Here is a 27,255-nt window from a genome sequence, read left to right on the forward strand (position 1 = left end):
AGGTTTAGACTGGAAGATGTTTCTCCCCGCGTGGTTTTATTGATTTCTATGAGTTCACCTCGTTTCCTTCAGATGACTACTCAGATGTCACCTAATCAAAGAGACTTTCCTTGACAAAGCAGCGAAAAACAGCCGCTCTCAACCTCTACCCTACCCCCCAACTACCTGCCCCTTCTTCCATATTTAGTGTGTCCAGAGTATTCGTCACCATCTCATACTATAACCTTTTATGCTTTTACCTATTTTTTCGTTTTTGTTTTAGTTAGTTTTTGGTTTCCACTAAAACATAAATTCCTTGACAGGTATGTTGTCAATATTATCTGCGGCTGCATTTGCTGCCCCTGGCCCAGCATAGGCGCTGGGTGCATGTTTGAATGAATGAGACAGACATGAATGAACGTTAGCACATTCCTAATAGAAGGGAAAATTTCGGAGTAAGGATGACTCCAGATAAATGCAAAACTTTTGTCCCAAGATCATAAAAAGTTAGACTCAAAAGAGTCAGCAGATTCGAAATCAAGGTTTTGTATTTGTGCTCCCTGGCAACTAAACTGAATAGCAAAAAATTTTTTTTTATTTAATACAAAATCCTTCACTGTAGATTTTCACTTTGTGAACTGAAACCTTAAATAAATTTTATGGGGCGCCTGGGTGGCTCAATCAGTTGAGTGTCCCGACTCTTGATTTTGGTTCAGGTCATAATCCCAGGGTCAGTCATGGGATCCAGCCCCTGTGTGGCTGAGTGTGGAGCCTGTTTAACACTGTCTCACCCTCTGCCCCTCCCCCGCTCGTGCACGTGCATACACACACGCTGTCTCTCTCAGATAAAATAAAATAATAAAATAAAATAAAATAAAATAAAATAAAATAATAAAAAAAATAAAAATAAATAAATTTGATGTTCATTTTTTCATTGTTTTACATTTAGCTTCCTGGGGGAATATATTCATATGCATATGCCATATTTCCCAGGGCACTTGCAGTATAACAAAGGAAAATAAGAAATCTAACTATATTTTACGAGGGTGGAGATGTTCATTTTTAACTTCGGATTTGTACACACTTGAGTGGTGAGATAATGAGTCATCACTCATTTCTCCAGCATCACTGGGACTTCCCTCCACTTGAGTGACTTTTCAAGAAAACGAGTTCATTCCTTCTGTTGCTGAAGTTTTCTTCTGTTTATAAAGATCTGAGGTAGCAAGCATTCTAGAATATGTAGTGTAACTCTCTGTCTTATTAAACAGACAACTGAGCATGTGTAAAAAACATGTGTTGGCTATTTAAGACCCACCTCTCTTGACGATGAGGTGTTGCGCCATCTTGTAAGTTAGCAGTGTGTTTTGGGATGCTGCGGTTCTCAGGTTTAGGTGGCTCTTCTTGTCATTCGTTCACTCACTCATTCATCCTACGAATGTTTTTAGAGTGTGTACCAGGTGCCAGGTGTGGTTCACGTTACTGGAGAGTAAGCACTAGGCAAACTATCAAAAACTTGATTCGCACACAGCGTCCAGTCTAGTGGGAGAGAAAGGAAACCAAACAATTAAATGAGGAAAAACATACATGTGTGGTGGCTCTGAGAGCTATGAAGGAGCAGAAAGCAAGGAGTAGGTAAGGAGAGTGATGGTCGCATCGTGCTCGTTAGCTGGGTAGACTACGGAAGTCTGTCCGCAGCGGTGAAAGGTGACGTTGTGACCAGAGAGACCAGAGGGAAGAGCCTCATGGTAGCTGGAAGAATAATTGCAAAGGCCACAGCAGGAGCTGGCCTGATGTTGCAATAAGAGGCAGGGGGCTCTGGTGGTAGACAGCAATGGACAAGGATGCCAGAGAGAGATGTGGCCAGTCTTGCGGCTGCTGTGGGCCACTGGGGGCTTCAGACTTTATTCTGAGAGATTGAGAGCAGAAGCCAGGGGATGTCGTGAGCCTAGCAGCCGCTTGGCCACTTAGGTGTGCAAATGTCCCTCAGGCTGCTGGGTGCAGGACGATAGAAAAGCAAGGGAGGAGGCAGGAAGACTGTCCGGTCCTTCACAACAGTGACCGCTGGTGGCTGCTTGGACCAGGTGATATGAGGGGGTAGGATTTGGGGTGTTCCAGAATGAGAACGCACGGCCCCGGATGCAGTCTCCCGGAGAGCAGGTGCAGAATGAGAGGAGATCCAAGAGCTGAGTCCTGGGCACTTTAATGTGGAGGCATGAGGAAAATGAGAGCGATCCACGAAAGGAATCAGAAAGCAAGCAGTAGGGGGGAAGGAGGAAAAACAAAAGCTTAAGGGCCACTGAAGCCAAGTGAAGGAAGGAAATGAGGGGTCGCTTGGTTCCAAAGCAGTTGACTGGTCTGGAATGATGGGAACTGGTTAGTTTTCCAGATGGCAGTACTTTTCAGGGTGACACCTGTTTCTCAGCCTTTCGGCCGTGGTAGGATGTCTCCTGGCCTTCCCTCGTTCAATCTCTGTGTTTGCGATCAACGTTTCTAATCCTCTATCCCTATAACGGATAAATCCCTAAAGATTTCCAGAGGCTGTCAGCCTTCCCAAAGCTTGTGAAATCAGCATCACCACCTTTCCTCGTGATTCCTAGACGGCAGGTCTGCCCTGGGGCCCTTCCGCATAAAGCATTTTGTCGTAGGTCCAACTCTTCAAACTCGGGTGTTCAAATGACCACAGTCGAACTGTCTCCCTTCTGACCACTTGCTAAATGTGGTTGCACAGATTTTTATGTTTGTATTGTATTCGACCACTGTTTTGACTAAAACACATGCGTCGTCGTCGGAAGATATTTAATCTCTCTCTTCTTTTCTCTTCTTTTCAGAAAAATGCGACGAACCACTCGTGTCCGGACTCCCCCATGGGGCTTTCAGCAGCTCGTCCTCCACATCTGGGAGCTATTCTCCCGGCTATGCCAAGATCAACAAGCGAGGAGGTAAGGCACATTTCATCTCCTTCGTCAATACGTGCGCTGAGAAAGAACGCGTCATACTTAAAACTGCATTTCCGACGTATATTTTATTGCTCAATGGCTTTTAGCAGATACCTCTTTCATTCTGTCCACTTCTGTTAACTCATAGCTACTACAAACCTCTTTTGTAGTCACTGCCAGGGAGTGATAGAGGAAAATTCGGGCCGGAAGCAAGAGATGGTAAATAAAGGAGGAAGAATTTTTAGAGTTGTACGTGATACTGGATTCCAGATGATGTACAAATTATGAGTTAAGGAAGTTCTTGTTCGTTGGAAAATCATTTAGACCAAAGTTAAAGGTAACTGACTTCTGGGTACCCGAGGGCTCCGTCAGTTAAGTGTGTCCGAATTCGGCCCGGGTCATGATCTCGTGACTCATGAGTTGGAGCCTCGCATTGGGCTCTGTGCTGATAGCTCGGAGCCTGGAGCCCATTTCAGATTCTGTGTCTTCCTCTCTGTCTGCCCCTCCCCTGCCCATGCTCTGTCTCTCTCTCCTTCAAAAGTAAATAAACATTAAAAGTATTTTTTTAATAAACATTAAGAAATAATAAAATAAAATGAATTGATTTCAAATGTGTATACGATGAATCAAAGAATACTATATTCACTATTTTTATTTCTATTTTTAGTAATATATAAAGAGTATCTGTTGAAAAGATAGGATAAAAAATTACCCTTGGTACTTTCTGCCCCCAGTGCCCAGAATTTAATTTTGTTATTAAAGCCACATGAAAAATAGTTACACAATTGCAACTAAAATTTGAGTTTGGGATTTTAAAGTAATACTATTAATTAGTAAATGGTAATTTCAAAGTAGGCAGCAATCCAGATAGAATAAAAGATGATTGAGAACAGCAACTTAAAAATCTCTTGCTTCAAAGGAAGACTGATATGAATAACAATCAATGACAACTTAAAAAGGAAAGAAAAACTTTTCTTGGATAAATATGAATCATCCCACAAGGGCCATAATTTTTATTCACTAAAACAGGAAATACTAGACTCATTTCATACTCAATTCAATAAAAAAAAGTGAGTAAAAATGGAAAGAAGAAGGTAAGGGAGGGAGGGAAGGAAATAGGGAGGAAAAAAATAACATAAAGAAGCAAAGGCAAAAAAAAAAAAGAGAATAGGGGAAAACCCAAAAGGAGAAGTAAAAAAGAAGGGGAAGGAAGAAAAAGAGGGACATCAGAAAAGAGAGAAAGAGATATCAGAGAGATTCAGAAAGACCAAAGGGAGAATAAAATAGGTAAGAAAAAAGGTAGAATAATATATACAGAATTTCGCAGGTGTATGAAGAGTCCTGGATTAGTAAAAGCACTTGGTAAAAGTCAGAGATACGCCAGCAAAAGTGGAGGAATACAAATTTTAAAATATATACTGTTTTGGAAAGTAGTATTAATTAGCTGCTTTTGTTTGCAGTGACCAGATTGTTGGTTTTTTTTTTTTTTTTAATTGTGGTGTAATTAACATCAAACATATTAGTTTTGTGTGTACAGTATAATGATTTTATACACGTATATATTGCAAATTGGTCACTGCAACAAGTCTAGTTAACATCTCTCACCATGTATAGTTACTTTTTTTTCCCATGATGAGGACTCTTAAGATCTACTCTTAGCAACTTAGAAATATGTTGCACAGTATTTCTAACTATAGTTAACTTGACTTACTTATTTTATGACTAGAAATTGATACCTTTTGACCTTCTTCACCCTTTTCATTCACCGCCACTGCCCCCCGCCCCTGGGAACCACCAGTCTATTCTCTGCATTTATGTAACTGCTCCTTTTATAATATGATTTTTGTCAGGTGATGGTCATGAGAGTTGGTAAGTTACTATAATTCATCAAAAATTTTGCTTACAGATGTCAAGTAATGAGACTTTTAATTCATTCCTTTTCCATAAGTCACAAAAGATAAACAAGAAAAACAATATATATATATATATATGTATAAAACTATATATATATAGAACAGTATATATATATATGTATGTATATATGTTGTATGTGTATACATATATATATATGTATATACGTATGTATGTATATATATGTATATATGTATATATATATGTATATATGTATAAAATCATGAATCAAGAAACTGGCCATACCCAAATAATAATTGTGATGCAGGCTAGTAAATTTGGGGCAAAATCTACAAGAGAAAAGAAATATCACATACATTCCTGGATGTCAAGAGGATGCAATATTCCCTAAAGGAAGTATCCTGACATTGGGAGATCAACTTGAATGAGAGAAAGTCACAAAATATTTCCTCAGGAAGGGTTGTGGGAGAATAGGACTGATGAATTTTATACCCAGAGAATCTGGACAAGTCAGGTCATCTCAAGCATATAACCTCTTTGGAAATGCAAATAATACGATATAACCAACAATAAGATGCATGAAATAAAAATAATTAAAAAAACCATGGCCAAATGCCTAGTGCTGAGCAGTGAATCCACTTAAAGATAGACCATAACTAAACAGTTTAGGAACTAAGGTTGTGGAACAAAGTATAAATTTTATAGAATTAATATAAATTTGTATAAATTTTACAAGAATGTAAAATACCAAATTCTGGGAACTAAACAGACGTTTGCCTTTCCTCCCTAACCTTTCAGAACTGGAAGCCACCAGATACTGTAGCTTTAAATGCAAATTTTTAAAAATTGCCAATTTTTTCCGTCTTGGGTTTTTTTAGGACTCTGTCTCCTACCAAGAAACATCAATAGTCTTTTGGTGTTTTTGTCCTCATTCAAGTAGCTATATTGAAGACTTTTTTATTTGTCTTAAAATAGTACAGGATGCTACTTTGAATTACTTAGAGCTACTTATCTATTTATACACTCATATATGAGAGTGAGATATCTGAGATTAAACTTCCAAAATGTTGACCTGATTTTTTTTTTAATTTTCTTTAACGTTTATTTACTTTTGAGACCGAGAGAGACAGAGCATGAACGGGGGAGGGTCAGAGAGAGGGAGACACAGAATCTGAACAGGCTCCAGGCTCTGAGCTGTCAGCACAGAGCCCGACGCGGGGCTCGAACTCATGGACCATGAGATCATGACCTGAGCCGAAGTCGGCTGCTTAACCGACTGAGCCACCCAGGCACCCCTGACCTGATTTTTTTAACCTGGAGGGTGGGATTCGAAGAATGCTTTTGCTTTCTCTATAACAGGTTTGTCTAGTTCATAGAATGTCAGTGTCTCTACCTATGTATTTATGTAGATAGATTTATAGATACAATGTATTTCCAAAAAGAAAGTTATTTGAAAAGCAAAGGACTATAAAGAAAATTTATGCCTTCTTAAGTTGTTTGACTAGCAACTTCTCTCTGACTGTTGCTACATTGTTGTGCATTGAGATGAAGTTGTGATGTAGTCGTTGGCTGGGAGAAAGCATTAGTTATAGATTTACACTTGCATCTGGCCCATTGTATCAATATTTGTTATTCTGCGTTTTAGTTACTTACCTTCTGGGTCCCAAAGACCTCTTTTGTTTATCGGCGGCATACTGCGTATGGTTGCATAGAATTTCCTCCCCTGCTCCATCCCATACTATCTACCTGTTTAGGACCAGCACACAACTGATTATATCTCCACTCCTCATGGGCTGCTCTGCCTCTGAATGTACACATAAGACACCCATGTGCCTTAACCCTAGTTGATGACCAATGTATGAAGCAAGGTAGCAAGCATCAGAGAGGGGGATTATTTCCTCTACAAGAAAAAAAAAAAAAAAAAAGAAAAGCAAAAAGGAAAAAAAAAGAAATCTACATGCGGTTATTTTCACAATAAACAGACTTTGTATTCCCTTATAAAGTTCATGTGTGAATGCTCTTGAGAGAAGAGCCATGTTGACTGAAATTCATACTAAGGTATAAATGGCTAATAGTTCGTGTTGATTTTAAAAATAGATTTTTTGGGGGCGCCTGGGTGGCGCAGTCGGTTAAGCGTCCGACTTCAGCCAGGTCATGATCTCGTGGTCCGTGAGTTCGAGCCCCGCGTCAGGCTCTGGGCTGATGGCTCAGAGCCTGGAGCCTGTTTCCGATTCTGTGTCTCCCTCTCTCTCTGCCCCTCCCCCGTTCATGCTCTGTCTCTCTCTGTCCCAAAAATAAATAAACGTTGAATTTAAAAAAAAAAAAAAAAAAGATTTTTTGTTAGTGCAGCAAAATGTTACATGTCTTAAAGATGGGTAAAGGAAGCAGAGAGTTTATATATTTTTATTTATTTATTTATATTATATACATTTATATTTATGTATGTCTTTTTTGCTTACATTCATATATAAATATGTATTTATATATCTATAAATATATATATATATTTATATATTTGCTGAAGATATATTTTTTATTTCACTATTGGCAAGAATCATCTGACACATACACCATATAAGCCCATGAAAGCAAGAAGATCATATACTAACAGAAGGATAAAATAATATAACTCACCAATTATACAAATACAGAAAAGAACAAATTCAGCATTATGTTGATTAACATTGCCTCAGGGGCGCCCAGGTGGCTCTGTTGGTTGAACGTCTGACTTTCGATTTTGGCTCAGGACCTGATCTGACTCAGGGTCTTGGGGTAGAGCCCTGCTTCAGGCTCTGTGATGAGTGTGGAGCCTGCCTGGGATTCTATCTGTCCCTCTGCCCCTCCCTCTCTCTCTAAAAAAAAAAAAGAAAGAAAGAAAGAAAAAGAAAATTGAACATATTGCTTCATGTTTTATCATTTATTTAAATGTATTCCTCAAATATATTTTGGAGAGATTGAGTTTTGGAATCCATAGAAAATCGGATTATAATGCGAATATACGTTCAGATAACAGATTGGCACACATGTATAAAACGGAGTTTAGGTTTTGCGTCCTCACAATACATCCATTTGCTGCCACTTTGATGTCAGGGGTCAGTTTGTGACAAAACTGCGGGGAAACGAATGCTTACGTGGAAAATCCACACATAATTCTATCATGTCTTTTGGAGCCCATTACTGCTTTAAGATTTTTGGTTTCGTTCGTTTTAGGAAAACACTGACCTGCTGTGGTCTGTGTTCTGGACGTATCTCCCTATTCCTAATTCACTGGCGGTGTCCCAATCTGTGTCATGCCAAGTCAATAGCAGTTAGGTGGGTTCACCTTTCCAAAGGTTAGCAGAGATACTAAATCTGGACAGTCTCACATAAAGTAAACACTACGTCACATTTATAATACACACTTAGTATTTTGCAGATTATAAAATGTTCTAAATGTCCCTTGACCTTCACAACAACCTTGTTAGATAGAATGTTAGGTTAGAGACGCCCATCATCTCTTCTGCCGGACTTAGGACTGTTCAGTCCACCCGCCTTTTGTAGAGATCGTCCTCTTTCTCCTGTCCCCAGGGGACAGCCATTCTGCCTCATGGCCCTCTGCTTCCTCCACTGGCCACCGATGAGAGACCGCCATGCTCGGTTTCGCCAGATGAAGCCATAGCGGCACTGCATTGGAGTTGGCCCCAAGACAGAACCGACAAAGAGCGGGAGGTTTTAAGCCACCTTTGATCTGTGCTTCTGCAGCCAGAGCAACCCCGTCATGGAGCCTCGGAGTTTCTTGAGTGATGTGGACCTTGAACTCTTTTCTTTCTTTTCACCTCCTCCCGTTGACTTTTCCTTGAAGGTCCTTCCCTACTTCTTGTTCTTCTGAGACCTTTTTCACACTTACTTCCTGGGTCGTGCCTGCCATTTTAGGAACCTGTCATCTTCTCCATTAACCCGAAGGGCAGAGAGGTGTGGGGCTGGTGGTGGTGTCTTGAGGATGTGTTGCCTCTATTTCTTCCAGCAGGGAGAACAGATTGCATTTGTAAGCCACATAATCGATAATCACTGCTGGGAGGAATATGTGTCTAACAGACATCTGGAAAGACTGCCGGAACAGAGCTCTGGACGTGCACGCGTGTACCTTAAAAAGAATACAGCTTTTGCCGTCCCTTGAAAGACACCAGTGAAGTAAATAATTGCCTCGGTGCCTCGATAGCTTGGCTTGGTCAAATCATTGCCTTCATCCTTTCCTGCCTCCTGTTGGCCAAGAGGGAGCTTTAGCGATTAGCATCGTTCTGAACTCTTTTCCACCTACGCTTCCGAGCTTACACATGTTGGAATGCTTCTTTCGGGCTCCTGAGTGGCTCAGCAAATAACCCTACCTCACTCTGCTCTTCAGAGGCCTTTCCGGCCTCTCCTGCAAAACAAATTTGCTCCCCTCTCTTGCACCCTCAATTCTCCTGTCGCTTAGTCACATTTGTGAAATACTTCCCCTCCCTCTGCTTTCTTTTCTTCCCTATTCTGCTTTAAATAGTGAAAGCATCTGTCACAACCAGTTACACCGTGACCTGATTAAACTGTAGCCTATTACCTACGAGTTGGGAAAGCAGTCGCAATGCTTCCCTGAAGACATTGTCCCTCTTCCTGCCGGTAACTCCTCCCACTGGGGCCCTTCCGCTCTCTCCAGTCCCTGACCCATTCCTGCTCCATATTGCCCCCTCCTGGCAGCCAGTGTTTGCCAGATCCCCTAGTATTTTTTTTTTCTTTTCTTTTTGTTTTTTGGAGAGAGAGAGTGTGTATGCGAGTGGGAGAAAGGGGCAGGGGAATGAGAGAAAGAATCATAAGTAGGCTCTGTTCTAATAAGCGTGGAGGCTCAATCCTACGACCCTGGAATCAAGACCTGAGCTGAAACCAAGAGTAGGATGCTCAACCGACTGAGCCCGCAGGCACCCCCATTCTTAACCTTATTAGGAAGTTCTTCCCTTGGACTATAACGTCAAGACTTACATTATGAAATAGACTGGAGTTCCCAATTGTTGAACTTCCATCCATGTTGGCAGATTCCATTCCCCTATGTTCCCTCTTCCCCTTCTCCAGCCCCTGTCACTTCCTGTTTCTCTTCATCTGCTCTGTTTCCCTCTCAACGAGCATTCGTTATTACTTTAGTATGAATTCATCAGTTGAAGTATTACTTCTTCTAAAAGAATTTGCCTTTAAGAGCAGATCCTTGGGAGCAGAGAAATCTAGAGGGGTGGTTTTCTAATGTAGCATTTTAGAATATTTGACATTCCTATTTGGGCTGGCCACACATCTTCATCTTTGAATTACTCTCCTGGAAACACCTGCTGACTTCACCGGCTCTGATGCAGTGCTGAGCAATGAGAAGAGAATGACTTATATTCATGCATAACTCGATTCCAATACAGAATCAACCAAGGATGAACATGATATTAGTCAGTTATTAATCTCTCTGCATCTCAGTTTCCTGATTTCTATGTTTACTATGTAATCTCTCATCCAAACCAGGAACTTTGACAGTGCTAGAGTTCTTTTAATAATTATGCCCAGGCAATCTTGCAGGTACGGGCCCCCTGTTTATATTTTAAAATGGAATCGACCGTACAATTTAGCAGAGCCATTGTGAAGATTCAGTGAAATAATCTACACAGTCTGTGTTGCAATTAAATATTAGCCTCTTTCCCACCAGTTACCCTGAAGTCCCCAAAGCAACACTTAACAGATATTAATATTTCAGAGCAAGTGAGTAATTTAGTCTTGTCATTACCAAAGCAACACCTCCCTAAAAAGTGATCACTAGAGGTTGTATATTTACCCGTGTGCGTGTGTGTGTGTGTGTATTTCCCCTATCATCATATAAGACAAAAATCATAATTCATAAATTAATAAAATAACATTTTAAATAATTTAAATAAGTTTTGCATAATCAGACTGCTACCTATGTTAACTTAAATGTGCCCCAACTCTTTTCTCCTTAAACTCCTTTCATTTCAAATGAAAGGGTTTATGCCAGTAATTGCTCAGTGTTATTTTGTTCTGATTGTCGTCATGTCATTTGAATTAGATCTGATAGAGTCCAATATAATACTTATGTAGTAAATTTATGATCCTCAGTGAAGCCAACACTAATTGTTCTGGACATTAGGAAGAATAAAAATATTTTTCCCCTCAGCTCTCCAAATTCTGACTATTTTTTAAAAATATTTTTCAGGGGAGCCTGGGTGGCTCAGTCGGTTAAGCGTCCGACTTTGGCTCAGCTCGTGATCTCACGGTGTGTGGGTTCGAGCCCTCCGTGCTGAGGGCTCAGAGCCTGCAGCCTGCTTCACATTCTGTGTCTCCCACTCTCTCTGCCCCTCCCCTGCTCATGCTCTGTCTCTGTCTCTGAAAACAATAAATAAACATTAAAAAAATTTAAATATATTTAAAATGATTTTGTCTAAAGTCAGCAGTAGGTTTTGTATTCACTTTTCCAATTGCGTGAGAGTTGACATCTAACTAACATTGTAAGTTTTAATTTATTCTTTTTACTTTAATTCTCAAATGTAAATCAAAATATTGGCTTTAGTGGGAGCTTTAAAAAATTCAGTGCGCATTACATGATGCATTTGTATCATTGACACTTGTTAAAAATGATAGAATGTCGGAAGCATAGTCACCAGGGACTAACTCATAAATTTGCTTAGACATGCCTTTTTAATTTGCAAATAATATTACTTTGTGTCTGCTGTGACATCAAATTTTATAGCGTTGGAATTATAATACCTTCTTTGTGTTCCCCGTAGTAATCTATGCTAGGTTTTGTACACTTCCCATAGAATGGTTTCCCAAGGTGTGTGATATTAATAAGTGCTACGAACACCCATACATACACACATCTCCCCAATAAAATCTACTGGGCAAGCACTATGTTCTGTGGTCCTCTCTGGGAAGATCAGACACCCTCTTCATCATGCAGCATCTTTAGGTCCAGGAGAGTGCACTTTCACTGTGGAAGATGCTTTTATAAAATTGAACCAAACACTGTAAACATCATGGGTTTTAAACAGGGTTTGTTTAATATACTTAGAAGTACAGATGTGTCCCATGGGTTTACTACTGTCTTTGTAAAAATACTACTTTTTTTAAAAGTGTATTTACTTATTTTGAGAGAGAGAGAGAGACAGAGAGAGAGAGAGAGAGAGAGAGAGAGAGAGCGAGCCTGGTGTAGTGGGAGAGAGAGGGAGGGGAGAGAGAGAATCCCAAGCAGGCTCCACATTGTCAGTGCAAAGCCCCAAGCGGGGCTCAAAATCACGAACTGCGAGGTCATGACCTGAGCCCAAACCAAGAGTCAGACGCTTAACTGACTGAGCCACCCAGGCGCCCCTAAAAACACTACTTTTAAGGGCTCTTTGATGATAACATCATGGATGGTGAGTTTTCTAGAATTAATTGGAGAAAGGGAGCTTTTAGATTTGGAGCATTTGAAATGAAGATTTTTTTTATTTAATTATTTTTAGAAAGCTACTATTTTGCAACAAATGTTTGTAGCAAATATCTCAAAAATGGGCCCCTGAGAAAATCATGAGGTGGGATACATAGTGCTATTACAGTAACCACAGCTATCATCTTTGAAACGGCTTTGGGATATTCATTCTCTAACACTCTCCTTTATCACAATATTAATAGCCGATTGTCTAAAAGAGTGGGAAATAGTGAATCATCAATTCAGGTACTTATACTATGTTTTTGGAACGTATGCTTTGTAATTTCACTTCGCGCTCAACATCGAAACCCTTGCTATTTGGTACTTGCCTGTACGGCTCATGAGGACTATCTCCTGTGTGTCAGTTGCAGGGTGTAAACGGAGAGAGAGAGCAAAGGCCAGGAATGAGCAGGGCGGGTCCACAGTCCACATGAAAGGCACTGCCCAGTGAGGGGTGCTACCCAGGGTCCATTCATTCAACAAGAGTAGGACACAAAACACCGTACATGTGAAAAATACACTTCGAATCCCATAATTACATCTCCTCTATAACAGATAAGTGGCTCTCCATCATCCTTCAGTATCTACAGTAGCCCCCCACCTTTATCCTGGGGGAATATGTTCCAAGAACCCCAGTGGATGCCGGAAAACAGCAGATAGCACTGAACTCTATACAGACTGCATTTTTTTCTCCATACGTGCATACCTGTGATAAAGTTTAATTTATCAACTAGGCACAGTAAGAGATTAACAACAATAACTAATAATAAAATAGAATGATTGTAACAATATACTACAATAAAATTCATGGGAATTCTCTCCCCAATAGCTTCTTGCGAAGATGGGAGATGAGAACATGCCTGTGTGATGGGGTGCAGTCAGGTCAATGTCGTAGGCATGGGAACGTCATGTTAGGCTGGTAATGGCCTTCTGATGATAGGTCACAAAGAGGGCATCTGCTTCTGGACCACAGTTGACTGTGGGTGACTAAAAGCCCCCCCATGGGCTGGGGAGACTCCTGTACTCTTGTGCAAAAAGAGAAAGTTCTATGCTTTTTGCTTGTTTGCCTTCTACCCATTATTTCAGTCAATAAGAGGGGAAAAAACAAAACAAAGAACCAAAAAAACCAGGCCAAATTATTTCCAAGGCTACTGGGAGGATTTAATTTAGTAATGGCTCTCTTAGCAACCTGGTCAGGCCATACTTATTAGAATGAATTAGACCCTTGTCTTTAATACCTTTAGCAAATTAATGACTTTTTCACACATTTTTCTTTGAGAAGACTAAAAAAAAAAAAAAATTAGAATCTCCTCTCTTTTATACTCAGGCCTTCCAAAACTAATTCCAAAAATATTGCCACTAATAACAATTCAAAGCAGTGCGGCCTTTGTTAGCATACTGCCTTTTCTATATCCTGCAAATGAGCAATCAACATTGTTTACTCTTCCTTGCTTTAAAACCAAGATATATGTTTGACATGAATACTGCTGACAGTAAACCGTGACATTTAAGACAGTCTGCTTTTATTGTTCTCGCCTCCCTCACATTAAAACGCAAACTCAAAATGTAGAAAGCTTGACTCCTCGGGTTTTCACCCAAAGGTCACTTTTATTTTGCTTTTCCGTAGCTATTTTTATTTTCTTGGCGAGGCCAGGGATTCACGTATGTTTTTGTTTCCCTTTGGTTCCTTGCTTCGTGGCTTCTAGAATGTTTTTCCTTTGGATCTGTTTTCCACTCTAAAACCGGTGGGCAGTGCTATTCATTTCAGTTGGAGGATTCTTGTCTGCGTTGTATCTGTTGCCTCCCTGTCACCAGACATCTGCAGTCAGAAGACTGTTCTGGCACCAGAGTGAATGATTTCATGTTAGAAGGTCTCTGTCTGAGCCTATGTGCAAATAATGTACAATTACGCATGTCCTATGAATTTCCCTAGTCCTACGGCACATATGTATCTTAATGGATTATTAAAGTGAGTTTTTTGTTTGTTTTGCCTTCACATAATACCTAGAAGGCCAGCTAAGCCTTATAGGCTCCACCGTGAAGGTGATGAAAACTCTCGTTTGCTTTCCTTCTCTTCCTCCCTGAGTGTTCTAAAGAGAGCGCACGCTGACACCACGTGCTTCTGTGGTTGGAATGCTTCTGTGATGTTCGACATCCAGGAGTGATTTCGAGAGCTTCCTCTTCTTACATGTTGATGAGACCGGGCACTCCCAAAGGGCTGAGTAGAATTCCCTGAAGGAAGATGATTAACCTGAGCTTTGAAATAGTACCAACCAGAGGAGGATTTAGACACGGCAAAAGTGATGACCGTTTCCTTATCACGGAAGGGCTGCCGATTCACACCAAAGGAGTCCCAGGGAGGCCCAGAAAACCAGAGGCTGTCACCCTTGCCTGCCTACGCCCCAGTCTTTCCCACCTAAGTTCAAAGGGTGTTGAATGATGAGCACTTCCCATTGGCCTCCAGACTTTCATTATGGAAATTGTTCTACGTACACGGCTTCAACATGTTTATGTTGCTGGTCCTTCAGGAGTGAGTTCAGGTATCCCCTTTCCAACACGTTATCACTGATGGCTGGACGGGCTCTCTCTCTCTCTCTCTCTCCATTTCTCAAGGTGTATTCTTTTTCTATCTCAGAACATAGCATACGGTATTGTGTCGTAGACGTAGTTGTCTGACGGCTGGAGGCTGGGTATGGGTGGAACGCGAGCCCCGTGTCTCGTGCCTCTGTGTATCCCCAACATCTAGCCTGGTGCCTTGCACACAGTGGATACTCACAGACATCGAAAGATATGCCGGCAGGGGCAGGTGCACATAATCTCATCTGATCCCTACAAACACCCTGGGAAAGAAATTAGAGTAAACTCGGTTTTATGGATAAGAAAACTTCGGTGCAAGGAAGTTTAGACGTCTGCCCAGGACCACTGCTAACAAAAAGCAGGCTTAAGGATTCGAAACAATCTCTTCTGACTTCCAGTGACTCACTGTTCTATTCTCCACACATCTTCCCTGCCTCTGTGAGTTTTTCTTTAGGAAGCGTTGGAATAATATCTGAGTTGGTTACAGGGCATAGCTGAAGTTTTCCCACTGGTATCTTAGAACACAGACACATTTCTCTATTTTATTTCTGAGAAGTACATATCGACTTTGTGATGTCTTTGCATGCTTGTTATCTTTGCTTTAAATAATCAAAGAGAAATAAAGATGTTCTTTTAAATATTTGCATTAACATATTTTAAAAGACACATTTTTTTAACACTGAAAGGGTAGCCAAACCCTGGGCTCCTTCAGTGTTGTTTCTGAATTTGTAGAATACGAGGTGGTAGGCAAAAATATGTAATTGCACTTGAAATATTATATATGTGAGAACAGCAGGAAAGAATTGATATGAAAGAAAACTACTGATGTGCGGCACCAATATGCTAGGAACTGACAGAAGCAATATTTTTTTAAGTCACTAACACTCTCAATATTCACAACACACATGAAGAAAAAGCAGTAAGTCAGTACAAAGTGAAAGGAAATGAATAACAGAAATAAAACACAACCACAAAATAGAAAATGCCAGAGATCTGAGATCTGCTAGATATGCCATAAACTGGATCTTTGAAATTGGATGAGAATAATCTGGCATTAATAATAACAATATCCCACTTTATGATCCTTATCCATCACTGAATCGTCCCCTCCATTCCTTCCAGTGAAGGATTCAGCATTGTTAGATTGTGCCTTTCATTCTGTTACTGTTTAGTTAGAAGGACGATACTTCCTGGCAATCTGTAGAGACTATAGAGGGAATTGATTCAATTTCCTTGTCCCCCCCCCCCCCCGCCCGCCAGTCTTCTCACAGCAGAATAAGTAAAACAAAAACTATTTGACCGATTATTTCAAAGTTATCACTTCTATCTTCTCTACATGTTATTCAAGACTTAATCATTTATGATGGAAAATAATTTTCTAAGGAAAATGCCAGAAGAGCAAGAAATGCCTTCTGTTTTCAATTCAAACTGTTGTATTTGATTTTTCACAGTTAGAAGAGAAATTTGAACCACACGGTGGTGTTTTGAACAACAAATGGTGTTTCTTGGTTCCTGGCCAAAGGACTAGCGTTCACTGGGCATCAGAGAGGCTGTGCAACCTACAAGCAGCTTAACCTCGACATTCAGTGACCTTTAGTCTGGTGGGGGGGAACACTTAGATGGCTCGGTTTTAGTAATGCTGCTTGGATATGTCGAAATAGTGCAATTTTAGCAAAGGTACTGCTTTACCTGCATGATGAGGTCAGTCAGGAATTTCTCTACAGGGATCTGGAGGCAGGCTTTGGTTCCCTTAGGCCATAATCCAACTTTCTATGGTTCAGCATTAGGAGAAGTATGGGTAGCCAGGCCCGGAGATGCCAACCAGTCCCTTTTGTGCTTTCTGCAATGCTGGAGAGGAGTTCTCCAAGCAGACAAGGCGTACCAGTCAGTGAGTATAACCGACAGAATAAATATTGGCCTTTCGGTGCAATTCCACCTTCATTTTTCTGTAAGATCTTTGAAACGTTTCTTTCTACTGATATGACCTACATTTGGAAAGCATCAGTTCTCCTTAGCAGTTCAACAATGACATGGCAAGGATTGACCAAGAAGAGATACCAAGGGAGGATGTCTTGTCAAAAGCCTGAGACATGTTAATCAGCTTCTGGAACACCAACAATTTAAATTCAAATAGATTTCTCGCCGAGACTAAAATCTAAAACCCTGTGATTCTATTTCTGTGTATTGGATTAGTCAAGATTTAAGGTTCACTTTGTTCTCAACTCATGGGGATCTCCCCCTGCCATTTTTTTTGTTCTTTGTTTGCATGGCTTAGCTGGTACAGGCAAAAAGTGCGATTCATCCCTTCAGATGCTCTCAAGTGTTATCTGTGCTAGTTTCGTACTCAACAGTGGGAACAGCAGAAGGCAGAAATGAGGAAATAAAAATCCTGTTGTCAAATGAGAATTCTACATCTCACTGCAGTGTGGAATAGTAGTTATTCATACTTTAGGCACCTCAATTAGATATTCATTATTCATAAACACTTATGTAACTCTGAGTTATTCAGGCTGGGAGAGAACATTAGCAATCTTTTTCTTTCTTTCTTTCTTTCTTTCTTTCTTTCTTTCTTTCTTTCTTTCTTTCTTTTTTCTTTCTTAAGCTAAGATATCTTGTGTCTAAAGAAGGATGTAAAAGAATATAATATATATTCTTGTGTATATATATATGCACCCTGTCTGTTGCACATACATCTAAATTTCAAATTGTAGGCAAAAATGCCTCCAACAAAACAAGGCTAACCTAGTACATTTGGCTACGCCTTTTCAAAGAACCAATCTGGGTAAATTGACTAGCACCGATTCTATTACAGTGGTAAAATGGATGAAAATAACAACATGGATCTTTTCAGCCATGGCCCCCACAACTAGTTCTAATGGCCAGTAACACAGGTCCAGACCTGGAAAGGCTTAACAGATAAGACTAAGTGAGTGTCCAAGTAAGATGTGAAATGGTGTTGAGGTTACAGGGAACGTGAGAGCCCAGTCATTCAATAGACATGTATTGAGCTGAATGAAGACAAATCAGCACTGCAGATTCATTTGCAGGTGGGACCTAAACCTCAGAAATATTGACAAGATAACTTTTTAGGGACTCTGAGATCAGGTCATAATTATGAGGAGGGGCACTGCGTGTCTAAAGCACATTGGTGAGTGTCCCAGCTCCAAATTTGGAGAAGGCTCCAGGGGCATCTGAACATAAATTAGAAGAGCGTAGGCCCTTGTCTTAATGGAGATGATTTCTGAAGAGTTTCTCCATGTTAATCCTTTGAGTGACCAGTGGGGTGGACAAAAATCCTTCCTTCCTTTTCTCCTTCCTTTCTTCTTTCTCCCTCACTTCTCTTCTTCCCTGTATCTTCCCTCACTCAAATATTTACTAAATATCAACTTGTTTTAGTTTTATATAAAATAATGAGCTTCCACTAAGTAGGTCACAACTAAAGATTGGGTGCCTGTGTGGCTCAGTCAGTTGAGCGTCCAACTTCAGCTCAGGGTATGATCTCACAGTCCGTGAGTTCGAGCCCCGCGTCGGGCTCTGGGCTGACAGCTCAGAGCCTGGAGGCTGCTTCAGATTCTGTGTCTCCCACTCCCTCTGCCCCTCCCCCACTCACGCTCTGTCTCTCTCACTCTCAAAAATGAATCAATGTTAGAAATTTAAAAAAAACTGGATTAGAAAAAATAACGTGAACATAATTGTCCAAGAATTACACCACCATGTTGCTGTGAAATCATATAAATATGAAGGTTATTATGGTATCATAGGGAACAATTGAGCTAATTTGCTGAGGAGGGTTCAAGGATATGTTTTGAAAGAGGTACAATTTTATTCTGTAAAATTTATCTTCTGGAATCTCATCGAAAGAGTGCAGCATACTCTAAGGTATCAAAGTCAAAGACGGTGTTTGTTAAAGGAGGATTAGCTGGTCGTTTGGTTTTGTGAGAGTTTAAACTGAGAGTCAGCATGTGCTGAGAAATATGGATTCAGATGGATCCTGATGGATTCCGAGCATTGGGACTGTCACACTAAGGAGCAAGACAAAAGCCTGATTTCAAACCAGCCCAACCTTATCACCTGCTTTTCCTCCACCTTCAGTTCTATTTCCTGATTCTGTTGTTTGCTTGTTTTTTAAATGTTTATTTATTTTTGAGAGAGAGAGAGAGAGCGAGTGAGCGCATGTGCATGGGCTGGGGAGGGGCAGAGAGAAAAGAGGACAGAGGATCCAGTGCAGTCTCTATGCTGACAACAGAGGGCCCAAGGTGGGACTCCAACTCACAAACTGTGAGATCATGACCTGAGCAGTAGTCGGTTGTTCAACCAACTGAGCCACCCAGCTGCCTCTGTTTCCTGATTCTGTTACCGCCTGTCTTCCTGCCCCAGTCAGTTGTCAACACAACAGCACAAGTGATGATTTGCAAATCAAGAAATAATATTTTATTTTTCTATTCAAAACTTCCCCCGTAGATTTCTGTCTCATGTAGATGAAAAGCCACCGTAGTCCTTAGTCTTGCCTCATTTACCTGCCTGCACCCAGTATCTCTCTGACCTCATATACTGATGTCCTTTCCTCCTCTCCAGCCACACAGGCCTCCTTGCTATTTCTTACACTTCCCACACCCTTGGCATAAAACTCTTCCTGCAGTACTAGCACATTCTTTCCTTCAAGCTCGCACTCAAATGACACCACCTTGTGGGAGCCTTTCCTGATGATCTCATAAAAAATTCCCCACTCATTCACTGACTCACCCAATGACACTTGCCCTCCATTTTTTTTTCTCCATGGGTTTTTTACAACCTAAGGCCTAGGCTCCGCTTACAATTCTAAAAAGAGGGAAGTGATAAATTCTTAAAATATTTATAGAGGGAAAAGCAATAAGGAAAAGGTAGTTGAAGATGTGAGGTAACAAAAAAGATAGAAAGAGGCGAGAATAAAGGACCCCCCAAAGTTTCTATCTTTGATGAATCAGAGGGTTGTGCCCGCCCCTCAGTGAAACCGGAAATATAGGTGGTGAGGCAGACAGAGGGAAAGATTTAAAGATTCAGATGTGCACATACTGAGCAAAAATTCAAAATAGAAATGTGTGATAAGCAAATTTAAGAGGCGGTAGCGTGCACATGCTCTCTGAACAAATTAGTAGGGGTTGAAATATTTCAGAGTTAGGTAGCAAAGGTATAGGAAGAACTGGACACAAAATGCTGAGAAAGATGAACCTTTAAGAGGTGGAGGGGAGCAAGGCCTCAAAGAAACTTGGAGGTCACGGAGAAACGAGCAAACCAAGAAACGTGCGGTATCTTTTTGATCGTGCGAATCAAAAAGTCGTATGCCGCAGAGAGGTCCTGTAGAAAGGCTAGAAAACGTAGGTTTGTCAGTATGGTGGTCACTCGTGTACTTTACAAGAGTGGTTTCAGTAGAATTTTGCAGGAGGCATCCAAAGTTGGTGTGTAGAAGAATGAATGAAAGGTAAAGCGGAGGGGCCCTGGGTGGCCCAGTCGGTTAAGTGTCTGACTTCGGCTCAGGTCATTATCTCATGGTCCATGAGTTTGAGCCTCACGTCGGCTCAGGTCATGATCTCATGGTCCATGAGTTTGAGCCTCATGTCGGGCTCTGTGCTGACAGCTCGGAGCCTGGAGCCTGCTTCTGATTCTGTCTCCCTCTCTCTGTGCCCCTGCCCTGCTCATGCTCTCTCAAAAATGAATAAACGTTTAAAAAAATGTAAACGAAAAGTGGAGACAGCACATGTAGAGTACATTTTCAGGATGTTTTGATGAAAGGAAGGAAGAAGGAGCATGTGGGTGGCTCAGTCGGTTAAGCGTCCGACTTCAGCTCAGGCGGTGATCTCATGGTTTGTGGGTTTGAGCCCCACATCGGGCTCCGTGCTGACAGCTCAGAGCCCGGATCCTGCTTCGGAAGCTGTGTCTCCGTCTCTGTCTGCCCCTCCCCTACTCATGCTCAGTCTCCCTCTCTTAAAAGTAAATAAACATTTTTTTAAAAAAGGAAAGATGAAAATTTAGCTAAATCAAGAGATGGGATATAGCCAAGATGTGTTTTCTTCTTTAAGGAGAGAGATGTAAGAATATTTTAGAGAAAAAGGAGCCCATCACTTCTTAGCCTTTTGGCTAAGATCAAGTGTAGAGAAGAAAGTCTATAGAAAGGGGGAAGTTAGTTGAAAATACAGTCAAGAAGCTCCATGACTTTTGGAGTAACGTTTCAGGGGTCCTCAGGGTCTCTTGTAAGCTGCTATGGTACAGTGTTCAGGACCCCTGCCTTTAGATTAATTCAAACGAGTTAAAACTCATTCATATTTCTGATTAGCTCTGTAATTTTGGTAAAGTCACTAAACATCTTTCAACTCAATTTCTTCATACATAAAACGGATATACTAGTGTCTACCTAGTATCTTTTTTGTAAGGTGTGAATGAAGTCACTTTGTAATTTGCTTACCACTGTACCTACCATAAGGTTAGCTCTCAGGAAATGAATATTTTTCCATTATTATCTGTATTAGTGTCATTCATTGAAAGTACAGGTACAGGGGTTAAACTTAAACAGGCACAAGAGGATAGATTCATCTTCTGATACTGGATGAAAAGAGGTGAGAATTAGTATAGGTAGATACAATAGGAGTTTGTAGATAAGAGAAAAGAATTCAAAGACAATCATACTTTATGACTTTAGATTTCTCAGTAAGGTTTAAGGGAAACTAAGCTGTAGGTAGATGAGGGGCTTCTAGAATTTTTTTGGGGGGGGCTGTGGGGGGAGTGGGGAAGGTTAGACAAAGCAATGAAGAGGACTCGAGAACCAAACTGCTGAAATCCTGATGGACATGCTTAAGGACACAGTTATTGTCGAAGATCATCAGCTTCGTGACTTCTAGAGGCAACAGTATAAAACTGTAATTTTCTCTAGCAGTGCTTCACACGGGAAGGGAAGAGAGAAAACAGAGTTAGATTGGAGTTCTGCTGGATATATATTACAGGAAGTTCAGCATATTTAAACATGTTCAGATAATATTCCTTGAGATTACCCATACCTAGAGCACGTGGAGAAGTACCAAGAAGCCTTATCTAAGCACCACAGACCACATATGTGCCCAGGGCATGGAAGAACTAGGAGAACAGGTGGTTATCACCGGATCATTGGCTATTGACATGGAAAACTTTAAGGATATCAGACATCTGGGTAATGACTAGGGCCAGGGTGTGGCCATTGAGGGAGATCACCAGTGTGTGAAAGGTCATTGAAGATGAGGGAGTCAAATACACATGAGACTATTATTTTGGATAGGTATCAGCATGGACACCATGAAGACGGGTCTTGGGTTCAACGGGAAAATGGAATCACATTCTAATGTGTTCAAGAAATGGGAGAATTGCTGTAGATCACAGCAACAAGTGTTAGAAAGTAGGAGAACCTAATGACATTAGCTTCAATGCACAAGAATGTGGTGTTGTTACTGTTTCACTTCAGAGCATTTCCAGAAAATGGGAAAAATGGCAATCCAGAGCCATAAGAGATGAAGGATATTGAGATGCTTTTAGACAGTCGTAAGTGCTGCAGAGGAATCACTGACACTGAGAGTGTCAACAAGTGTGTTTTTGTGGGTTGCACACCGTCTGATTCTAAAGGGAATCATCCACATTATAGTCTATGGCAGCGCTGTCCTATAAAATAATAAAGAGAGCCACGTACGTAGTTTTGAATGATCTAGTAGCATTTTTAAAAAGTAAAAATAAATGGGTGAGGTATATTTTATGATCAGTTCTATTTAACGTAACATATCAAAATACTATCCTTTCACTATGTAATCAGTATAAACGTTGTTAATTTCCTTTTTTTCTTTTTCATACTAAGTTTCTAAGGCATGGTCTGTATTTTATACTTACAGCACATCTTGATTTGGACCCTAAATTTTCCTCGGAAATATGCAATCTGTGATTGAGTGTTTATAGAAACTTGAGAAACTAGACTCACACCTGAGTTGTTCCCAAAATACTTAAAATGCCCTCCAATACCTGAACTGGATAACAGTTTTTAAACATACATTTAAATTCACAACACGCACCCCCCCCCCTTAATAGCAATCACCCATCTAGCACACCGGGTGTTGTAGGTAAGTGATTGGTTACTGAAGTCCATTCCGGAAACCAATATTGCGCCGTCCATTAACTAACTAACATTCAGCTAAATAAATAAATATTCAAATTAATTAAAGCAAAAAATCTACCTCTTCATTCTCTCACACAGGTGGTAGTCTCGTTGGCCACATGTCAAGTGCTCAATTGCCATACTCAATACTTGTCTTGAGTATGCCAATACAAGCTTGGCATGCTTGTCAAGCTCAGGTCTACGTGAATGGTGACTGGGGATTGGTAGTGCATAACCACGTGCTGCGACTTTAATCTTAGGGGGCGAGTCCGAATTCAGTCAAAGCCGGATGGTGGCTGGGAGACGATAGAATTGTAATAACTGCGGGGCTGGGGAGAGTGCTCAGTGCTTCAGGTCAACCTACAGAGCAATGGCATTTTTATCAGGAAAAGCAATGATGTCGGAGATAAAGATGAGGTGTCTGTTATTCCATGTTGGTGGGCCTCCAGAAATGTTCAGTGTTTAGGGGTTCTTCCTAGGTGTCTGAGATGCAGGAGCCAGTACTACCACCAGCCTTGGGGCAGCCGTGGGGGCCAGTGGCCACGTGCAGCCTCTGGCCCAGGGCTGGATTTCAGTTGCATGAGAGAGAGAGGTATCAGGGAGCACGCTTTGGAGCTAAGGAAGACTAGGTAGTCTGCGGGTTACAACTCTTTGGAGCTGGAGAGGAGCTACTTTAAGGTAAGGAGTTCTGTTCACTCGTGAAGAAGAAATGGCGCTAGACGCTTCCTTTCTTTTCCAGGACATGTTATAAACTGCCTGATGTTTCTTGAGATTGTTTTGGGGTCTGTTAAGCCGGAACAATTCTTTCATCCGGCCCCAGAGACAACTGCTGCTGCTGGGGGCAGGAGTAAGGAGCCAGGAAACTCTGTGTTGGACGGTTGAAGCCAAATCCTTCTTGTGGAACCAGACTGACTCACGATGTTGGAGAGACTGATCCTCTCCCAGGGAAGACTAGATTAAGTGCCTTTCAAGTAGCCTATTTCATGGGCGTAGCCCTAATAGCATGGATCTGGATTGATCACTCTAGCATAGCCCAAGCCCCGTGCTTATGTAAAGAGGACATCACATTCACATATCGGGACATTATAGGTAACCTTCTGGTTAGTATTACAGTCGAAAGTTTGTCCAAATCATTGCATGTGCATAATTTCTATTAAATTTAAGGGGATTGATGATTAGAAGGTGACAGGAGGATGTTATTTAATAATTATGAGGGAATGCATTCTTTAGCAAGGATAATGCACCTCATTAAAAATAAAAATCATGCAATTATTTCTCAGCTGAAAAGTATCTGTGTCATAAATAGCATGACCCTAGAAGACATCAGTCATGATTTAAAGTCCCAAAATGGAGATTAAAGCATTAATAGTCATGGGATAGATACAATTTTGCGAAGGTGGAAACTGATAGTCACATAGATTAAATCATTTTCTCAAGGGGCCCCGGTCATGGATGCTGGAGCCAAGATTAAAACTGAAGTCTACCTAACTTAATGTTTTCCCACAAAGAAAAGCTGCCTACTTATTTGGGATGCCCCAGAACTGCTGTAATATGCCATAGGTAACGTAATGTACTGTATCAGTTAATCATCCAGAAAAAAATAAATAACACTTAAAATAGCAGCTAGAGTGTATCACAACATCATTTCATAAAGCAAATGCATAAAGCAAAAAATGACCCAAAAAAGATGAAATCAATTATATGTTTGAAAAGAATAATTAATTGAAATATCTTGAAAATATCTATTTAAAAAAATTTAATAATATATGCTTTTTTACTATATGAGTTATGCGATGCCGTATATATTCATCAAGCTCTGCTCTAAAATCAGCATCTCTGAATGTGACCTACAGTTTTATATGCTACAGACAGAGCAGTCAGAGAAAGTAGAAATCAAGGACACCCATTGCCTTTGAGGAGTTTTCAATGAAAAATTTGAAGAAAAAATGCTAATCACAGATGTGATGTATGTATATGAATATAACTATTTTCCCTAAAGTCTGAACATTAATGATTAAATACCTCTGCATGATCAAGCAAGTTCTTACATTATATAGATTAGTGGGGTATTAGAATATAATTGATAATTTTTAGAATGCCAACTAGGCTGGCAATATTAGAAACAATTCAATTCCATATATTGACATTTTGCTAACCCTAAGCTAATTCTCTGGCTCTCTTCTTAGTTCTCACTTCACATTGTGTTTTTCATAATAACATCTGACCCCACAAATCAACAATCAAGGACCAATCACTTACAGTATGAAATGTACTACTGCTAAGATGAGTATTCACGTGAAAATGGAAGTGTTCCCAGAGAAAACTAGCAAGGGTATGGGGGATGAGATGGAGAAGTGAAGCCGGTGTCCAGTCTCCAGCCCAATTCCACGAACCCTCCTTTGGCTCAGACCCCTCAGGGATGCTCTTGAAACAAGTCACATCTCAAAGCTGTCTGAAAACAGCGGCTGGAAGCTGGCATATTTATATCCCTACATCCTTCAGACATTGATTAATTTTCACAAATCTCAGCTCTCCTTATGTTCAGGCAAGGTGAGTTCTGGCAACCTACGGGGCGTGCTGTAGACACTGATGCTGGCTGTTACCTAATAAAGTTGAACATGTCTGTACCTTCTGCCCTGGCAATTCCGATGCTAGAAGGATTTGCTAAAAAAATACTTGCACGTTTGGGTCAGAAGTGTATAAAAATGTACATAGGGACATTGTATGTAACAGCAAAAAAAAAGTGGAAACAACTCAAATGTCCATCAAAAACATTGCTGTTAGAAAAAGTAAACTCTTATTTTGTATAATGAGATACAATTTAAAATTGAACGTGAATGTGCTACAGATATACAAATTTACATGGAAGGATACAAAAACCATAAGGTGGGTTAAAATAAGTCATGGGAGAATACATTCAATATAATTCCACTTATATAAAGTCTATAAACAGATAAAACAGTACATTATGTTGGAATGATAAAACTGTGAAGAAAAGGAAGAGAAAGCATAAGTGGAAAGGCAGAAGGTTGGTTACCAACCAAGTTGAGTTGCAAGGAATGGGATGGTGTTAGGAAAGGTATTTCTTGAAAGGAATTTCAAAGGTGTTCATAATATATTTCTTAAGTTAGTTGGTGGGCTTTTTTTTAAATTGAACATACATATTTTCTTCTGTTTATATTACTAAAGATTCACTAAAAATCTGTTTGGAAAAACTTGTTATCCAGCTTCAGACAGAGAAGGGGAGAGTTGTGGGTTCCCTCTGATTGACTTGTACTTAAGACACACACTCAGTAAATGTTTGACTGCTGATCAGGACCTCAAGCTATGCTAAAAAGCTATAGTCATCAAGATAGTATGGTACTGGCACAAAAACAGACACATAGATCAATGGAACAGGATAGGAAATCCAGAAATGGACCCACTACCATATGGTCAACTAAATTTCAACAAAGCGAGAAAGAATATCTAATGGAAAAAGTCTCTTCAACAAATGGTATTGGGAAAACTGGACAGCAGCATGCAGAAGAATGAAAATGGACAGCTTTCTTATACTACATGCAGACATAAATTCAAAATAGATGAAAGACCTAAGTATGGTGCAGGAAATCATCAAAATCCTGGAGGAGAATACAGGCAGCCAACTTTTTGACCTTGGCCAGAGCAACTTCTTAATAGACACATTGCCAGAGGCAAGGGAAGCAAAAGCAAAAATGAACTATTGGGACCTCATCAAGATAAAACCTTCTGCACAGTCAAGGAAACTATCAACAAAACCAAAAGGCAGCCTATGGAACGGGGGAAGATATTTGCAAACAACATATCTGATAAAGGGTTAGTATCCAAACTCTGTAAAGAACTGATCAAACTAAACATCCAAAAAAATAAATAAATAATAATCGAATGAAGAAATGGGCAGAAAACATGAACAGACACTTTTCCAAAGAAGACATCCAGCTGGCCAACAGACACAGGAAAAGATGCTCAACATCACTCATCATCATGGAAACACAGATCAAAACCACAATGAGATACCACCTCACACTTGTCAGAATGGTTAACATTAACAACACAGCAAACAACAGGTATTGGCGAGGATGCGGAGGAAGAGGGACCCTCTTACACTGATGGTGGTGCAGCCACTATGGAAAACAGTGTGGAGCTTCCTCAAAAAGTTAAGAATAGAACTACCCTATAATCCAGTAATTGCACTACTACAAAGGGTGCAAAAATACTGATTTGAATGGGTACAGTCACCTCAATATTTATAGTAGCATTATCCACGA

General features: G+C 40.5%; 1 protein-coding gene across 1 annotated transcript in view; it reads left to right on the forward strand.

Moving 5' to 3' along the window:
- The window catches only part of CNTNAP2 (contactin associated protein 2), a 1,977,252-nt gene that overhangs the window by 586,227 nt on the left and 1,363,770 nt on the right, over nucleotides 1-27,255 (forward strand). Inside the window, exon 2 of the mRNA XM_045496029.1 lies at nucleotides 2,808-2,918. Coding sequence (XP_045351985.1) covers nucleotides 2,808-2,918 — 111 coding nt within the window. The remainder of the gene's footprint in view (nucleotides 1-2,807; nucleotides 2,919-27,255) is intronic.

Source organism: Leopardus geoffroyi, chromosome A2, assembly GCF_018350155.1.
Source record: "Leopardus geoffroyi isolate Oge1 chromosome A2, O.geoffroyi_Oge1_pat1.0, whole genome shotgun sequence".
Classification (NCBI taxonomy): Eukaryota; Metazoa; Chordata; class Mammalia; order Carnivora; family Felidae; genus Leopardus; species Leopardus geoffroyi.